At 39.7% G+C, this 18,797-nt stretch overlaps 1 protein-coding gene across 1 annotated transcript in view; it reads left to right on the forward strand.

The window, feature by feature from the left end:
- Positions 1-18,797, forward strand: part of LOC136874526 (uncharacterized) — an 86,161-nt gene that overhangs the window by 31,534 nt on the left and 35,830 nt on the right. The window contains exon 2 of the mRNA XM_068227828.1: positions 12,043-12,207. Coding sequence (XP_068083929.1) covers positions 12,043-12,207 — 165 coding nt within the window. The remainder of the gene's footprint in view (positions 1-12,042; positions 12,208-18,797) is intronic.

The following is an 18,797-nucleotide window of genomic DNA, read 5'->3' on the forward strand; positions in this document are numbered from 1 at the left end:
GATGAATATCAACATGCACGACTTGAGGACCTTATCGAGAATATAACAAAGAATCTTGAAATTTTAATTAAAGTTTGTAGCATTATTACAACACAAAATAAATTTAAATATCGCAGAAAATGCCTGCTTTTCAGGGACATGTACCTAAATATTAACTTCATTATGTTAAGAAATTCAACTGAGAAATCGACGGTGTGATTCTGAAAAGAAATGATTTTGTTTCTCTTTCGTTGGACAGAAGTTACTGCATGAAATGTACTACTCTCACATGAGTCAGGTCTAATTATTGTGTTAAGTGAACTACATAGAGTGTATCCGTGATGATGTTACAAACTTTCAGAGATGATGGGGAACGGCAAATGAATTACTTTGAGATCAGGAAACATTCGGGTCAAAAGTTATTAATAATCCAAGTTGTTTAACGTCTGTCCGTCCTTGACAGTTTAAACAACACCGGGGATTTTTGAACGGGTACGACAGAACTTTGAGTGACGTTGCCATGCCGGCATTGCGCAGGGGGGGGGGGGGGCGCCATTTCGAACATTTGTTGTAAATTGAGCAGCTGGTGAAACTTGTGCAGGTAAACGGATTTAAATGAGTAGAATTTTGCTTAACTCTTGACTCGAGCGTTTCCGGAATGTGGTTCCTTAACTCAAATTAATCAATTTGTCGTCCTCCATCACCCCTGAAACTTTGTAACATCATCAAGGATACACTCTGTATAGTTCTGTCAGATGAAAAATCGTTTCGATATGTGTGAATTATGCTATTTGAGAGAAATGTCTATTTAATGTGCGTGGTACTCCAGTAGGAGAGTGGTTAGGCACTGGAAAAAAATCATGTAGACAGATTCCTCAACTAACGGTTAATATCGGTTAAACAACGGACGCTTTTACTCCGTTTTCTATTGACTTCACGGACACTGCATTCAGTTCCCTTCAATGGTTTTATAATTACTTTCCTAATCATCCTACTTTCATATTTTTTCGTTGATTATTATATATTTACGTCCTGTGTTACTTCGCATACTTAACAGTCCATCGCAGCATATTTTACGAAGTGCTGAATCTTAATCTGTCGTATATCAAACCATACTTCCACCTTCGTCCCAAATATTAATTTTCGCACCACTACACATAATCTCCATCTTTCTTGACCTTGACTTACCCACTGTCTACAGCCTCTGTATCTATCGTTATTCATACTTCATCACCGAATGCTAGACGACTTGAACAGATCTAACCTAATCTGATGAACATTCCAGATGTAGCAAAGATATATAAAGGACGGTTTTGCTTAACCCTATTTCTCATACTTCAACTGACTAAGGTTAGTTTAGTAGTCTCACACTGTTAAACTTTATTTCTTTGTGTGTTAAATTATTATTTTTGTTGGTATGTGTTTTACATTACTAAATTTGCACTTGTTGCTGCAACACGCTTACGCTTCCGTCTCTTATCTTGCTAGTGCCTTTACGTCGCACCGACACAGATAGGTCTTATGGCGACGATGGGATAGGAAAAGCCTAGGAGTTGGAAGGAAGCGGCTGTGGCCTTAATTAAGGTACAGCCCCAGAATTTGCCTGGTGTGAAAATAGGAAACCATGGAAAACCATATTCAGGGCTGCCGACAGTGGGATTCGAACCCTCTATCTCCTGGATGTAAGCTCACAACCGCACGCCTCTAACGGCACGGCCAACTCGCTCGGTGCTTCCGTTTCTAAAACAAAAGTACGCCGTAGTACTGTACTTTGGAATCAAATATACATTCACCTTTATATTTGTGTGAATATTTGTTCGACATATATTATAGGAACACAATAACCGGTGAAGTAAGCAGTAAGGCTGACCACTTGGCACTTCATTATCTGCAGGCCATCTGGATGGGCAGTTGTCGTCCTGACAGGTCAAAGCCTTAATGGCTGCAGCACCAGTAGTTGTAAGAAAATACTTAAGGTTGACATCCATCATGAGGGATCCATTGAAAATTTAATCAGATTACCAGTCTACCTACCGAAAATCGGATATTATAGGAAACAACAAACTCATACTGAAAGGTATGCATAAATTATGAATAATATGGATTAGGGATTATTGATGTGATAGGGCATCTGATGTGAGATAGGAAACGGTAGCATACAGCTTTCTGCTTCTGTGTCAACATTCTATCTGTACTATTCCTTAATAAAGACCTTAAACCTGTCTGCTTCGAAAATATCTATGTCTTGTTTGTCAAAATCAACAATGAACGGGAAAATGTAATATCAATATTAAAAACATTTCTTAGCAGTCAAAGTAGTGATCCCCATGCTACGAAAAACTTAAGCAATTTCCTCAATTGTAGCGAAAGTTGAAGGGCTAAAGAGCCCGGAAAGGTTTTAAATTTTGTGTCTTGGATAAGTATATTAAACTAAAAACAATAATTTTGAAAATCACTTACGACCTACATACAGATCGGGAAAAACTGCATAAAATAGCTTGTGTCTTTAATCGTTTTCTTATTTACAAAATTCTTTCTGTAATGCGTTCTTTGAATCAGTACCCTCTGGCGTTTCTTGATTTTTAAAACATGTAGTTTTAAGGACTTAAGTGAAACTCTGCATTGACTCACATTACCGCTTGTATTGACGCTTAAGAGAAACAATGCATTGACTCACATTACCGCTCGTAGTGGCGCTTAAGAGAAACACTGCGTTGACTCACATTACCGCTCGTAGTGGCGCTTAAGAGAAACACTGCGTTGACTCACATTACCGCTCGTAGTGGCGCTTAAGAGAAACAATGCATTGACTCACATTACCGCTCGTAGTGGTGCTTAAGAGAAACAATGCATTGACTCACATTACCGCTCGTAGTGGCGCTTAAGAGAAACAATGCATTGACTCACATTACCGCTCGTAGTAGCGCTTAAGAGAAATAATGCATTGACTCACATTACCGCTCGTAGTGGCGCTTAAGAGAAACAATGCATTGACTCACATTACTGCTCGTAGTGGTGCTTAAGAGAAACAATGCATTGACTCACACGCTCGTAGTTGTAGAAAAAGGCAAAATGCTAATCTAATCGACCGGATAACGATGATTAAGATAATAATTGTAAGTTTTAGGAATGAATAAAGAATATATTCCCATACTTTCTTATATTTTATTTGCCTAAAATTCGTTGCTCACATTTTAGGATTCTTTTCAACATTGAGTTGCTGGCCTTGATTTTTAGTTGCGATGTATCGCTTCGGTTTCTTGTGAATTCTAGGTAATCCATTTACTGTACGCTATCACACCAATCCGGGGGAAGTGGTTCTTCAATCTCTATTGCAGTATCCATTCGTACAAAATTGAATGTATGTCTGTATAAGTATGTATGTAGACTATGTATTGTTGTTCAGCTAAAGCTCGAGAACCCCTGGATGGATTCTCATGCATTTTTCAATACAGCTTAAATACCTCCAAGGAAGGTTAGTTGCTTTTTTACGTCGCACCGACACAGATAGGTCTTATGGCGACGATGGGACAGGAAAGGCCTAGGAGGTGGAAGGAAGTGGCCGTGGCCTTAATTAAGGTACAGCCCCAGCAATTGCCTGGTGTGAAAATGGGAAACCACGGGAAACCATCTTCAGGGCTGCCGATCGTGGGGCTCGAACCCACGATCTCCCGGATGCACGCTCACAGCCGCGCGCCTCTACGCGCACGGCCAACTCGCCCGGTCTCCAAGGAAGGAGTTTAACCACTGAGCTAAGATGAAAAGAAACCGAGCTTACGGTTTCTGCATTACAACTCGAAGAAAGGCGTCGTATGTCAACGCTTTACGGCTTAAGCTACCTACACTGTTTGAAATATCTGTATGTATTGCAAATTGTAGAGCATAAAATACTGTAAGAAATCAATCAATCAATCAATCAATCAATCAATCAATCAATCAATCAATCAATCAATCAATCAATCAATCAATCAATCAATCAATCAATCAATCATCATTAATCTGTATTTAAGTCTGTCGCCCAGGTGATGGATTCCCCATCATTTGTTTACATACGACGCCTTTCATCGATTTGTAATGCAGAAACCGTAAGCTCGGTTTCTTTTCATCTTAGCTCAGTGGGCAATGCATCGAAAGCAAATGTGGAACAAGTCGAAGATAAGCGTATGCTTGGGATCGTTAAAACTGAATACGATGCCTATGTGGTTAGTCCTATTAACCAATGGGGCGCACAAGTATACTTGAAGTTCAATTCCGCTAGAAAAATATTTTACTGTGTTTTGGCGCAAGTTATATCCTTGGTCTTTCAAGTAAAACTATTAGACGGACGCTGCTCAAAATTGACAAGCATCAACAGAAAAGACAGTAAATCAGTGGTCTTATACCTCACCATTCGCTTTGAAAGAGACTCAAATCAGGCTCGGGATGTGGACTGTCGTGACCCTAAGGGTTGTACAACAGGCTGAGGACTTGGGTTCGGAGTTGAGGGAGCGTATAATCAGATTGACAAAGTATGAATACTAATTATATTCTAACATCGAGAATATTCACACATCAATGTATACAATAATACATACAACATAAAATCTCTGACACCAATTACTCTCAATCCCTTCTCAACTTCAGAACCCTGAGAAAGTCTTTAAGTCTTTTTCCTAGTGCACACAAAAATACATATAATACACATATTTACTGGTTGAATACTTAACTACGGAGTATAGCTGATTCTTGTACAGCTGACGTCTTCGCTCTTCCCTTCCTGGCTTCTCCTCTTCTGCGTAGATACCCCTGGAACTCGTTACTCTTCACGGCAACGTGATTTTTCCCAATTAAAATTGAGCTGCTAGTCTATAAGCTTATATCCCAACACCTACTTTGATAATCGGTGTGGAAGACCCTTGTGATCGTTTACCAACAAATCACACTCGGTTCGGAAGCCTGATATCCCTCTATCTTACTATCACTTTACTGTGTACTCCGACTGAATGCTAAGTCTACCACCTCTCCAACAGTTCTCCCTAGTTGATTATTCACTCCTCTGCGCGATATTGCCTACCGTCGAAAAGCCTCCTTTGAGGTCTGAAAGTCAAAAAGCCTCCTTTGAGGTCTGAAAGTCGAAAAGCCTCCTTTGAGGTCTGAAAGTCGAAAAGCCTCCTTCGAGGGATGAAAGTCAAAAAGCCTCCTTTGAGGTCTGAAAGTCAAAAAGCCTCCTTTGAGGTCTGAAAGTCAAAAAGCCTCCTTTGAGGTCTGAAAGTCGAAAAGCCTTCTTTGAGGTCTGAAAGTCGAAAAGCCTCCTTCGAGGGATGAAAGTCAAAAAGCCTCCTTTGAGGTCTGAAAGTCGAAAAGCCTCCTTTGAGGTCTGAAAGTCAAAAAGCCTCCTTTGAGGTCTGAAAGTCAAAAAGCCTCCTTCGAGGTCTGAAAGTCAAAAAGCCTCCTTCGAGGGATGAAAATCAAAAAGCCCTGTTGTTTACTAGTTACCAAGTTTTATAGTTTCTTCTATTCTTTCTCGAATAATCCTACTGATTCATGTACCACCACCACAAGTCACTAGTTCACGTCACGACTGCACTGTTCTCCGATTGGTTCTCTGGCATAGAACCACCCAGTCACGTTGTATTACACACATTGTTCCAGAACACTTTGGAAACTGTTTCTACGACTCTTACACGTGACTCTGTATATTTTCAACCCAAAAGAAGTGCGTTTTTGACTTACACAATGTTTCATAATATTGAGACACAAAGTCCTTGGCTTACGAGCTCCAAAGCAACATCGAATATTCTAAATCCTTCTTTGAAATATTCTGTTATTTCTCTTATTATTATTATTATTATTATTATTATTATTATTATTATTATTATCACTTATGAATTATGAGTTATGAACATACACAAACTCTACTGTAATTTCCCTTCATATATAAATGCGTTCATATGCCTGCTACTTTTTGAATCACAGGCTTTCTACCCTGGAGGTCGCGGATTCGAATCCCATTCGAACCCGTTCGCTCTCTCGTTAATACGCGGAAGGCGCGTTGTGAGCCGTCGTTCACGACAGGACCTAGAAAAGCAAGCTATTTTGTTCCATGCCTGCCTTACCTGTCAGCAAAATACAAAATACCTGTGGATTCTCAGAGACATGCCATTCGGAGCAAGAGGCACACTCCCTAGTTAGACATCGACCTTACTACAAAATCTGGAAGTTCCATTCTGCGAAATAAAAAATATTAATACAGATACTGAGGGACTCTTTACAAATCAATCATTTCCATCTATACCTGAGAACATGATTAACATTCCTCCCCCACTCCCCCTGGAAAAAAGATAGGGTTATTCATCATCATCATCTGTTTACCCTCCAGGTTCGGTTTTTCCCTCGGACTTAGCGAGGGATCCCACCTCTACCGCCTCAAGGGCAGTGTCCTGGAGCTTCACACTCTTGGTCGGGGATACAACTGGGGAGTATGACCAGTACCTCGCCCAGGCGGCCTCACCTGCTATGTGGAACAGGGGCCTTGTGGAGGGATGGGAAGATTGGAAGGGATAGGCAAGGAAGAGGGAAGGAAACGGCCGTGGCCTTAAGTTAGGTACCATCCCGGCATTCGCCTGGAGGAGAAGTGGGAAACCACGGAAAACCACTTCCAGGATGGCTGAGGTGGGAATCGAACCCACCTCTACTCAGTTGACCTCCCGAGGCTGAGTGGACCCCGTTCCAGCCCTCGTACCACTTTTCAAATTTTGTGGCAGAGCCGGGAATCGAACCCGGGCCTCCGGGGGTGGCAGCTAATCACGCTAACCACTACACTACAGAGGCGGACAGATAGGGTTATTGACAATTATATTTCCACTTTTTGATGCTTTTAGACTCTATTGATACTGTAACCTGGCTGTATTCCGGATCTGAATGGTTACGCTCACTGGAGGACGGACGATTTATTACTTCTTTTAAAAAAATTCACTCTCTTAAAGTGTGCCTTAAGTGGGCCGTACAGGGAAATAAAATTTGATGCAAGTAATAGGAAAATGTGCGCCTGGTACCACTGAATGTGAATACCCGGACTAAACCGTTCGTCCCTTAGAATAATTGAGTCATCGAGTGTACTCGCCATTCTGTTTCCTAGAAAAGAAGTTTGTAAGCATTCCTTTCGTAATTCTAACAATATTCCAGGAAAATATGCTTTTCTATGTTTTACTATCACACCACCTCTTAAGCTGGCTACCTAGTGAAATAAAATGTGAAGTATGTCAAAGGAAACCGTACGTTGGTGACCCTTAGAAGTGAATAAACTACCTAGACGGTTTGTCCTATTAAACAACGGATCAGAGCAGGCGATCTTAAACCGGGCGAGTTGGCCGCGCGGGTCGGAGCGTGCAGCTGTGAGCTCGCATCCGTGAGATAGTAGGTTCGAACCCCACCGTCGGCAGCCCTGAATATGGTTTTCCGTGGTTTCCTATTTTCACACCAGGCAAATGCTGGGGCTGTATCTTAATTAAGGCCACGACCACTTCCATCCCATTCCTAGGCCTTTCCTGTCCCATCGTCGCCATAAGATCTATTTCTGTCGGTGCGCCGTAAAACAAATAGAAAAAAAGCCATACTTATATTTCGATATGCCAAAAAAAATGTGAATTTTCTTCCTAACACTAATAATTTTCAAGGAAATGATGCTTCTTTTGTGTTCCCGCGAGAACAGTGATTGAAAGTAAAAAAGGCAACAATCTGATAGTTTGTGTATGTGCCTGTCTCTGTTCATTCACTTATAGCCTACTTGACTCATGGAGTTCAAACTCGAAAAGGTTATAGCTGATAACACAGGCTGCTTGCTGTCACGCTATGATTTAAGTGGGCCATGTAGCGAAAGAAAATGTGGCTTAAGTCAGAAGAAAACGTACGCTTGGGACTCTTAAAATTGAATACGCTGCCTAAACGGTTCAGCCAATTCAACAATGGAGTGTTCCAAATATGCCTAAAATTAGATTTCGCAGACAATACATTAATTTTCTTCGTAATATTAATATATTTCGAGAAAAAAGGCATTGGTCTGTTTTGGAGCGAGATAAAAGTTTACTTGATGGACCATGCTTAAATTTGGCAAGCAAACATCTATATCCTTTGGTTAAAACACAAGCTACTTTCTATTACAGTGTATCTTATGGGGGCAGTACAGGAAAATACAATTTGAAGCGAGTAATAGGAAAATGTGCGCCTTGGAGCCTTAAAAGTGAATACCGTGACTAAATGATTGGTCTTTTTTTCTATTGGCTTTACGTCACACCGATCCAGATAGGTCTTACAGCGACGATGGGTCAGGGAAGGGCTAGGAGTGGGAAGGAAGCGGCCGTGGCCTTAATTAAGATACAGCCCCAGCATTTGCCTGGTGTGAAAATTGGAAAACACGGAAGGCCATCTTCAGGACTGCCGACAGCGGGGTTCGAACCCACCACATCCCGTATACTGGATACTGACCGCACTTAAGCGACTGCAGCTATCGAGCTCGGTTATGGTTTGTCTCATGAAATAATAGTCAGCGAGTGTACATAAAATTAAATTTCCTGGAAGAAAGTTTCTAAACATTTCCTTCACATTTCTAAAAGTATTCCAGAAAAATATGCTTTTGTGTGTTTTACTATCACACTATCTCTTAAGCGGTCCATGTAATCAAATAAAATTTGAAGGAAGTCGCAGGAAAACGTACGTCCGACACCCTTAAAGGCGAATAAGCTGTCTGAAAGGCTAGTCCTATTTAACACTGGAGCAGAGCAGGTATACTTATAAGTGGATTTGCCAGAAAAATGTTTATATGAATTTTCCTCGTAATTCTAATAATTGCCCAGCAAATAATGTTTTTCTGTGTTTTGGTTTATACTTCTTAGGGTTAGATTGTGACGTCCTTACTTTGAACGAATAATATAAGCCTCAAAATGGCGGAAGGCCGACCATTTAGTTCGAGAGCAGTTTTGAATAAATGTTCGACGGAGGTGGGGGTGGGGGTGAGCACGCCGTTTTCGTTCAGGAGTATGCTGTAAGGAAAAGGTCATTTCTTAGGCGAAACTTTTTCATCGCTCTGTTTTCAGATAAAAGTTTCTGTATGGTAGCGTGCGTTGGATGGACTCATGATATGTTATTCATAACTTGGAAGTAACAAACGATTAGATAGCGAAAATGATAGCATATAAAACTGGTGGGAACAATGGGAGGAAGGCAAACGAAATGAGGAGATAATTGCTAAATTAGGAACAAAATACAATGATGAAGCTGTTCATGTTCGATGAATAGAGGGAGATGGGTTATCTAGGAACATATTGTGGCAATGGAGGCTGAAAAAAAAGGATGGATAGCAAGGTGATAATAATTCACTCAGTTTTTTTATGATTTAACTGTAAGATGAGTAGAAGTAAATGAGACCACAGAGTTTGTTCCAAGTTAATTCACACTGAAGTGCAGACTGAAAGCTGCAAGACTTAAACAGTCTATAGAGAAGATTGATGTATGTTTGTATGTACAGTACCAGGTAACCCGCGAGCGCCGTACATTTTACTTATACGTGTCCCGCATGCAATAACTGATTTTCACAGGGGTACTACTGCCCGTGGCATGTTACGTCAGAATACGATAGGATAACAACCGGACAGCTGTTTGCTGCATGTTACTCAGCGCTACCCGTCTAATGCGCCTCCTTGCGTTGGTAGGCCTTGTTTTCGGACGTAAAGTGGTAGGCTGGTATTTGGTATAGCAGCACTACAGTTGCCGTCAAGATTTCAACAATGGCCCGTGTGTTCAGCAATGACGAATACACATAAGAATTGTAATATACCGATAATCTGGTTGTCATTCAGCCGATGGTCGCAGACGATATGGACAAGAGTTCCCACATAGCAGCCTGCCTTCTGTACAGGCATTTCTCTGAACAGAGTTATAACTGAGAGCTTATGGATCGTTCAAGGTACATACCACTTACAAGCAGGGTGGAATATATGTTCTTGTATACATTCATGAGTTATTAAAATTTACATTTCTGTATCTTGTGTATGTTTACAAATGAACCCTGTTAAAGAACGAGTGTAGTAAAATGACTGCTATTTGTTTCACATCCTAAATACAGCACGTTGTAGCGCTCCTTTGACAACCAGTGATCAGGTTTCGCTTTCATCATTAGTGCATACGGGGCACTTATGCTTAGAAAGTACGGGGATAGACGGCCACCTGTTATAATTTACGTATATAGGGTGTGCAAATCTAGGTCATTTCCTGCCTCTTGCTTCAATCATAAGATCCTTTATTCTACAGAAATCAACTAACCCTTTCCTTCGCATGTGGTTGTCAGGTTTAGAAGAGATGAATACCGTATATATATGAAACCACCACCCTTTTGCAAAAAGAAAATTACCTGATTGACACTTAAAAATAGGAAACTATGAACACCCACCCGCAGTTGCAAGCCAAGGCTTTGATCAGTCGATGCTAGAGCCCTCGTAGAGGAAGTAGAGTACTGGCTACATATCTGTAAGACGGGCTCACAAAACCCGCCGCTGTGTTAATGGCGCTTTCTAACTTATAGCGTTCTGATTGGCTTGAAGTACACTATGTAACCATACTACCCGAACAAGGAGAAGGATGAGGAGAAGGAGGTGGTACTTGTATCAGTTATCGGTAACCATATTACCCAGTAGCTCCTGCGCTAACTTCCGGGAGTTAGTCCCATAAGAGGTCATGTTTAGAAAACAACCACCCTACTCCGTGCGCATTAGCCCTTGGACCAGGTCCCGGGAGTTGGTCCCATAAGATCCCATGTAGAGAACCCATCTAGCGCATTAGCCCCTGCCCCATCTCTGTCTTATTATCACTACCGAAGAGGAAGCGAATAAATTAGTCCAGTATTCAAATGTTAATCCTTATGGGAAGAGAAATAATAAATAATTACCTTTGGCGAACTTCGTGGCATCCAAAATTTGACACGCTCGGCCTGGGCCCAACGGGCCCGTTTGTAAATGCGGCACTGCTTAGGCGCTTTTCACCTGCCTTGGTGAATTTTTATACTGTTTGTGCTTGAAGAGCTTCAGTTCTAAGAGTAGGGTCAATTATAAATCCGTGAGTTGAGTCTGTTGCAATGTCTATTAAACCTGTCAGGTTTGTAGAACGAGGAGCAAGAGATTGGATTAATTTATCAAAGTAAACTTCGATAATAATTTCGAAGTTCTTTAAAAATATTTTAGAAAAGTTTACGGAATCTGCCACATGCGTGACAGCCCTAAATGCGGATCATTGATGACTGTTTTATGATGATGATGATGATGATGATGATAGCTCCGTTGAAGTGGAAGTTCATGGTTCACATTACCTCCTTTCGATTTTATGAATATAAAGATTTTATTCGATGACATACAACAGAATGATAATGACTCGTAGTGGTGCTTAATTTAAACGGCTCATTGACTCACATTAGCACTCCTAGTGGAAGAAAAGACAAACTGCTAATCTAATCGACCGGATAACGATGATTAAGAAAAGGATTTTAAGTTTTTGGAATAAATTAAGAATATATTCTGATACTTTATTTACCGATTCGTAGCTCATATCCCTAGGAGGTTTTCAACATTGAGTTGCTTGCTTGAAGGGCTAGAACTGTGGATTTTTTAATAAGTCAACCTATTGAAAGACCCATTTAACAGATTCGATCCATATTTGAAGGTGGTTCAATACACCAGCACTGCGTCAATGGATTTACTGGGACGTGGGACAACGTTCTGACTTCAGTGGCTACGAAATTCGAAGTTGGACTAAAAGCCAAACATATTTAATATAATAAAAAATAAGCAGGAATATTTGCACCAATTCCAAGAATACCCGGGATAATCTGAGAAGAGGTAGTGCACTGATCAGTGTATTATGAGAGTGACAATGTTCTTTGAGAATCTCTATACTTTGTTTATATTTTGAAGAAGGGATGAAAAATCATCAGTTTGTGTTTCTGATATCTCAGGTTGAACAACAGATTAGTCTAGAACTTTTATCTCCTATCTGCTTGATGTTCTATACTCAGTAATGAACACTTCATTCATATTCCAGATGTGCAGAGTGCATCTGTTACTGCTGCTATTAAGTTCAGGATGGGCATCATCCCTTGAACTTCTTGATGCTGAACCCGGATTGAAATGTTCCTGTGATTTAGCGAATGTGATCAGCTTTACCGCCGTTCATGCTCGGAACACCTCTGGACAATGGAACACTGAGGTAAATTATTCTCTACGTACTTCCAGGGATGGATTGTACAATATTGCGTGATCTTAACCCAAAGATAATTAACTAGCGAAGTCATAAATCCAATTACATGAACTACATACATTCTTCTAGAAATATTGAAATGGCAACGAATATAGGTCTTCTAGTTGCAATGTCTTACTCTAAGTCATTTTTATTTATTTGAATACACTAACAAGAGGGCCAACGGCCGTAGCCGTGTTGAAACACCGGATCCCGTGAGATCTCCGAAGTTAAGCAACATTGGGCGTGGTCAGGAGTTGGATGGTTTGCCACGCGCTGTTGAGGGGGGGGGTAAGGGAATGGAGGAGCGGAAAGGAACTGGCCACTCTACCGCACGTAAACTCCGGCTCAGGAACTCCTCTGCGGAGGTTCGGACCTGCCTTCGGGCAGAATAACCCTTACCTACCTAACAAGAGGAGGGTTTCAGCTCAAAGAGGAATTTCGTATCCTAAGTTTGTGTATAGGCCTATCTTTTCATCTCTTGAAGATCCTAAAAGCATTCGTCCAGATAATGTGTGATTTGCCCGTAATAGCACACTAATTGCTGATGAAGTGGTGGTTGTGAGGGGATCTTACCTGTATTGAAAAGGTGGAACTTATTGTACTTTTCTTTGATGTGGATCTTACCTGTAAGCCAACCCGTCCGTAGAACAGCTGTTTGTTCTACAGGCAGCAGTTTATATGTAACTGTGACGATGTGTACCGTGTCTCCTGTTGCTTTTGAAGTATACAAAAAGAAAACTCTTAACTTATGTTCGAAGTATATTGTAATGAAAAATGAGGACATGTATACCAAATCACAGGATGTTGGAACCGAAGACCACATTTTTGCGTCGGTTTTTATAATTGTTCGTAAACCGGAAAATAAATTGTACTGTGCCAACGACGATGAAAAAGTCTTTGTGGAGTCATAATACTGTTCAAAATCAAGAGTTTGGTGCTAGTGCTAATGGTGGAAATACTACCCACTGAAAAGAATTTAGTAGTTCTCGTTAATATTAACCATCCCTATAAAATAAACCAAATGTTAACCACATTATAACAAAATATTCAGAAGATACTCTTTAAGAATTTTTTTATGATAATCTTGAAAGGCCGCGAAAATAAACAAACGACATTTGCCACCTTCTTAAGGAGGTGTCCATCCAAAAATATCAGACAAGTAATATTGCTTCTGTAGAAAAAAATGAAAGAGTGAGATATCTTTTCCATAAAAATAAATTAAGTCAGGAAAATCTATAAAATAATTTAGTTATATCTGAATTTTGCATGACGGGAAATATGAGAAAAATATATTTGTTAGTGGCATCTCTTGTTTTGAGCTATACAAAAGGAAAGAAGAAAAATCCAAAGGAAGTAGGGCACATAAACTTCAAATTCTCTAAGACTTTCATTAACAATCTCAAAAAGTAATATGGTATTCCTCTTGGACACACAAGATGTTTTATGACGTAAGAGGTGAAAAGAAATTCATGAATGTGAGGACCGTTTTGTAGGGGAATGTATCAGGAGATTGCAAACTTCCAAATACAGCGACATCGTATTTGAAATTGTGGTAAAGAGAATTCAATTACGAACTAACGTGCAGGTCTACATTGTCTAGAAGAGGAGAGCAGTGAAGACCTAAAATGTCATCATTTATTATACAACACTTTAAGTGAGCGGCCACATATCAAAAAGAAATGCCCAAGAATAAGGAAAATGATTGCCAAAATCTTTCTCCTAAATATACACGTAAAGGGTAATGTGAATGGTAAGGTATCCGTGCACTTTTATTCGCAACCAGTTGTCTGTTCCTGTGTATCACCACAAAATGCCTCAGTATTGTCAACAATAAGTGGTTACTCGAATTCTGTACAAGTTTTGAAATTTAAAAGTGTAATTCAGCGACATTTTAATTTGCATTAATCGAATGTGATTATGAATATTGATGAGGTATTTTTCGCGTGTTGTGCATATTACTCCTACTGTATAGAGAATACTTATGCATATTTTTGAGAACATTTCTTGGCCAAAACCAAACAAACGAAGTGTTACACAGAGGAATAAAATTTCGGTCTTCATCACCATTGGGAGGTAATTCTCTGTACAAAAAGTTAACCGAAAGTTATTGCTGCGGCCGAAATCCTGCCCTTGTAAGAACATTTATGATCACATACATTTTTACAGCGTGATTACCATAATTTCGCTTACAATTCCACCGCTTATAGTTCAAGGACCCGAACCCCAGGTTCTACACCCGTGATTAGCTTTCTGTGACAGTTGATGGTGAACTTTTGAGGATCCGTATTTCTTTCCACATGAAGTCTAGTCGGACTGATTGACTTACGTACGTTAATATTATGTCCTTATTACACCAGTGAACGTCTCGAATATTTATCAACGACTGACATCTGCGTGTAGATCAGCTTTACAACACGAATGTCCAACTCGTCGCCAGATGCTTGTGACTTAGCCAGCTGATGAAACGAGGTTAAGACCTTAAAAGCCATTTAAGGAATTTCACACACTTTGCTGTTATTTGAAACATTCTTCGGCAAGGAAGAAGGCTTATATTGCGTACATTTATAGCTCACATTACAATTTCTCAGTGTCCTGCGCATTATTAATATTTAATGAAGTATTCCAAACCAAAAGCTTAATGTGCTTGGTCATTTTCAACAGATAATATAAATCGTGCCCATAGCATAGTGTTACTTGGATTGGATGAAAGAAAAGAAATATTACAGTGTTGTGTATAAATAGCCTAATTTCAGTATGATATTCTCTACATATTTCGGTAATCGTAGTTTATTTGTAAACGCTCAATAAAGAAAGCAACGTCCTCCGTATGAGAAGAATGGATAACAGTGGTTCTCTCCTTCCTTCATTGGATCGTTAAGTGATTAACTGATACATGCTCTGCTATGTTAAGTGTAGTCGACCACACTTTTGTGTGTTGAACACATAAGAGTTTACACACGCTCTCAGTTTCGGACGAATTTTACCACATATTGCATCGAAAATTCAAGTTCTGAAAAGTATAGAGCTACGTGCATCAATCCCCCAAACTTTATGCCTGTGCGGCTAGATAGAAGGTAATAGTAATAATGGCGTGTGGACCCCCGGAGAGGCCTGGTGCAGGTCTTTTGATATGACGTCCGTAGGCGACCTGCGCGTCGTGATGAGGATGAAATCGGGATGGAGACGGCTCATACACCCAGTCCCCATGCCAAGGGAATTAAACAATTATGGTTAAAATTCCCGACCCTGCCGAGAGTCAGACCATTTATCCATTGAGCCGAACAGACAGAAGGTGAATGTGGAGGAATCTCAAGCATCATGAGACCTTCAATTAGACTTAAGATGAGTAGCAATAGTATTATTTAATCTTCTTCATTTCTTTGTTAGTGTAGATTATTTGACACTCTGCATTGTAGAGTAGTTTGATGCAGAGTAACATGTTATTGCTACATTTTGAGTATGCACCGTGTTATTTTGTGGACATATTTAAATTTGTAGATATTGTAGCCATATTTAGCGTTAAACACAGTCCTCTAATCAATTCAGTTTACTGTATTTTTCATAGAGTGTGTAATTTTAATTTAAGAATATTCGATACCCCACGTTGTAAATTAATTTTTAAATTAACGTGATTATGACATCGCGTAAGATCAATTTTAAGATCACATTCCCATGTTACAGGTGATAGAAGAGTTGCTCTTTCTTTCTTTCTTTCTTTCTTTCTTTTTTTTCTTTCTTTCTTTCTTTCTTAATCCGTTCACCCTCCAGGGTTCGTTCTTCCCTTGCACTCAGCGAGGGATCCTACCTCTACCGCCTCAAGGGCAGTATCTTGGAGCATCAGACTCTGGGTCGGAGGATACAACTGGGGAGGATGACCAGTACCTCGCCCAGCCTTCCTCACCTTCTATGCTGAAGAGGGGTCGTGCGGGGGGATGGGAAGTTTGGAAGGGGTAGGGAAGGAATTGGCCATGGCATTTGCCTGGAGGAGAGGTGGGAAACCACGGACAACCACTTCCAGGATGGATGAGGTGGGAATCGAAACCACCTCTACTCAGTTGACCTCTCGGGGCTGAGTGGACCCCGTTCCAGCCCTCGTAACACTTTTCAAATTTCGTGGCAGAGCTGGGAATCGAACCCGGGCCTCCGCGGTTGGCAGCTAATCACACTAACCACTACACCACAGGAAGAGTTCCTCTTAGGCATAATTAAAGTTCATCAGTATGAGGGGCTATTGAAGCATAAATATAAATGTTATGAACTTTATTATTAGCTGCTAGGTAGATTAGCCCTAATTATAATGTGTTAATTACGAGCGTTTTCATGTAACGGATTTGCAAGGATGCTACAATATCAATGATGAAATTTGAAGTCATGCTCCTCGATCATGGTGATATACTGTAATTCGTTTGTGTGGAATAACCAGAGTTATATTGTTCAATCAATGGATATATTTGCTATTTGTGAGCAGTAGTGAGGATGTTTATAGAGATTTTCATGATATTGGAAAACTAGAGTAAATGATTATGAATAATTTGAGACGCACTCACATTCGATACTGCTAGACCTTAATTTGGAGTGGCTGTCCAGAGGAAGTTAATGTTAAACATTTATTAGGAGAAATGTATCGATAACGAAATTTATCGCTGCCATATTTGAGTGATTTTAATCAAATCTTCGAGGCATTTCATGAGATTTCTTCAACTACGTGGGTCGGATATTACAGTCAGATAGATGCCTTTGTGCTATTGATCAGACTTCATCGGAGGAACAATTTTCATGGGTTTGGTCCTTTATTGTGGCTATTTTGGCATTATTCTGTACACTACGAATTTGATTGAACATAACTGAGCTAATAATAATAATCATAATCATAATAATTTTGGTGGAGTCACAAGAACGTGGACACTGGATGTGAAAAATAATTGCTTTATCTGTAGAGTTTGGATTGATAATTGTAGATATTTTTGTATGTTAGTATTCTTGTAGTTATTTCTATGATATTCATGCTATGTTTTCCAGCGAATCAAGTTCAATGACTTTCAGGTTGTTAGCTTATGTCTTTCATCGTCATTGATTATTTGTATGTCTACCAAGATTTGTTGTTATTATGTTTCGTCAGCGAAGCGTGATGTTTTGTTCTGTTTCGACTGTCATTTTTACTGTCAGTTAAGTCAGATTTTTATTTTAATTCTTACTTAAATTGATTAATTATTTAATCAAGTCTGCAGTTAAATTTTCACATTCAATTAATATAGCTTCGTAACTGCTATGTCTAAATGATTAATTCACCAAATATCTCGACTAGATAATTCTTATGTAATATTAGAATTAATGTTAATTGTGAAAATATGAACCTATTGTGAAATAATATAAATTATTAATATGATCATTACGGACTATACCTGCAATCATCCCATTTATTTGAAGTATTGCTCTGTATAACTTAGCCTATGATTCATTTTGTACTTAAATTAAAGCTAATGTAACGACCATATTCCTCCATCGTTTAATTGATTACAATCTTGTCATGATCCTTTGCTTAAATTACGAGATAAATTCTGGGGCTTATGTCGTCAGTGTTTTATCTGCCCTATTGTCTTATTCCTTCCATTACATGTTGTAATTTAGGGCCTAGCACCCCCTGAGATGCAGTCACATAAACGTACGATACTTACATGCATGTATAATATTCTTCTTTTCTTTTCCTACTGCTTTTCCCACACCTGTGGGGTCGCGGGTGCGAACTGGGTAGCACATGTTGATTTGGTCTTTTTTACGACCGGATGCCCTTCCTGACGCTAATCCTATATAGAGGGATGTAATTAGTATTGCGTGTTTCTGTGGTGGTTGGTAGTGTGGCATGTTGTCTGAATATGAAGAGCAGAGTGTTGTGACGGACACAAACACCCAGTCCCCGAACCAAAAGAATTAATCAAAAGCGATAGAAGTGCCATCCCGGCCGGGAATCTAACCCAGAACCCTCTGAACCGAAGGCAATTACGCTGACCATTTAGCCAACTAGTTGGACATGCATGCATAAAATTACACGTACATAAACACGTTATACATTAGCTTAAAGCCGTTTTAAAATGTTCACAATATCTTCTAAATGTGTACACTCATCGACCGAGCAACATTCACATATTTTACTTACTGAAACAGAGAACACGGGAAGGTTTGAATATCTAGGAACATGATTAAATATTCAGGCAAAATGTGTTTGGTTTGGTTGGAAATTGGAGATCGTGTTCGTCAATTCGGGAAATCAATTTCAGTGAGAGATTCTGTCTAACCACAGTTGAATACTTGCGTTGGGGATACAGTAGACTAACATTTCAAGTACAGTAATGATAACACCTTACGTATCGTTCACTGTTAACTGTACAGGATAAAATAAAATGACTTCTTTTTTCTTCATTTTTAAAGTTGTTCCTATTTGTACAGAGACAAAGTAGTCTCTACGATTCATCCAAAACAGTATGTGCAGTTGTGCCTAATAAGAACACACTTAAAATGAAGACTTTCAAATTATATGAATACTTATCTCCTAACCTGGT

Source organism: Anabrus simplex, chromosome 5 (genome assembly GCF_040414725.1).
Source record: "Anabrus simplex isolate iqAnaSimp1 chromosome 5, ASM4041472v1, whole genome shotgun sequence".
Classification (NCBI taxonomy): domain Eukaryota; kingdom Metazoa; phylum Arthropoda; class Insecta; order Orthoptera; family Tettigoniidae; genus Anabrus; species Anabrus simplex.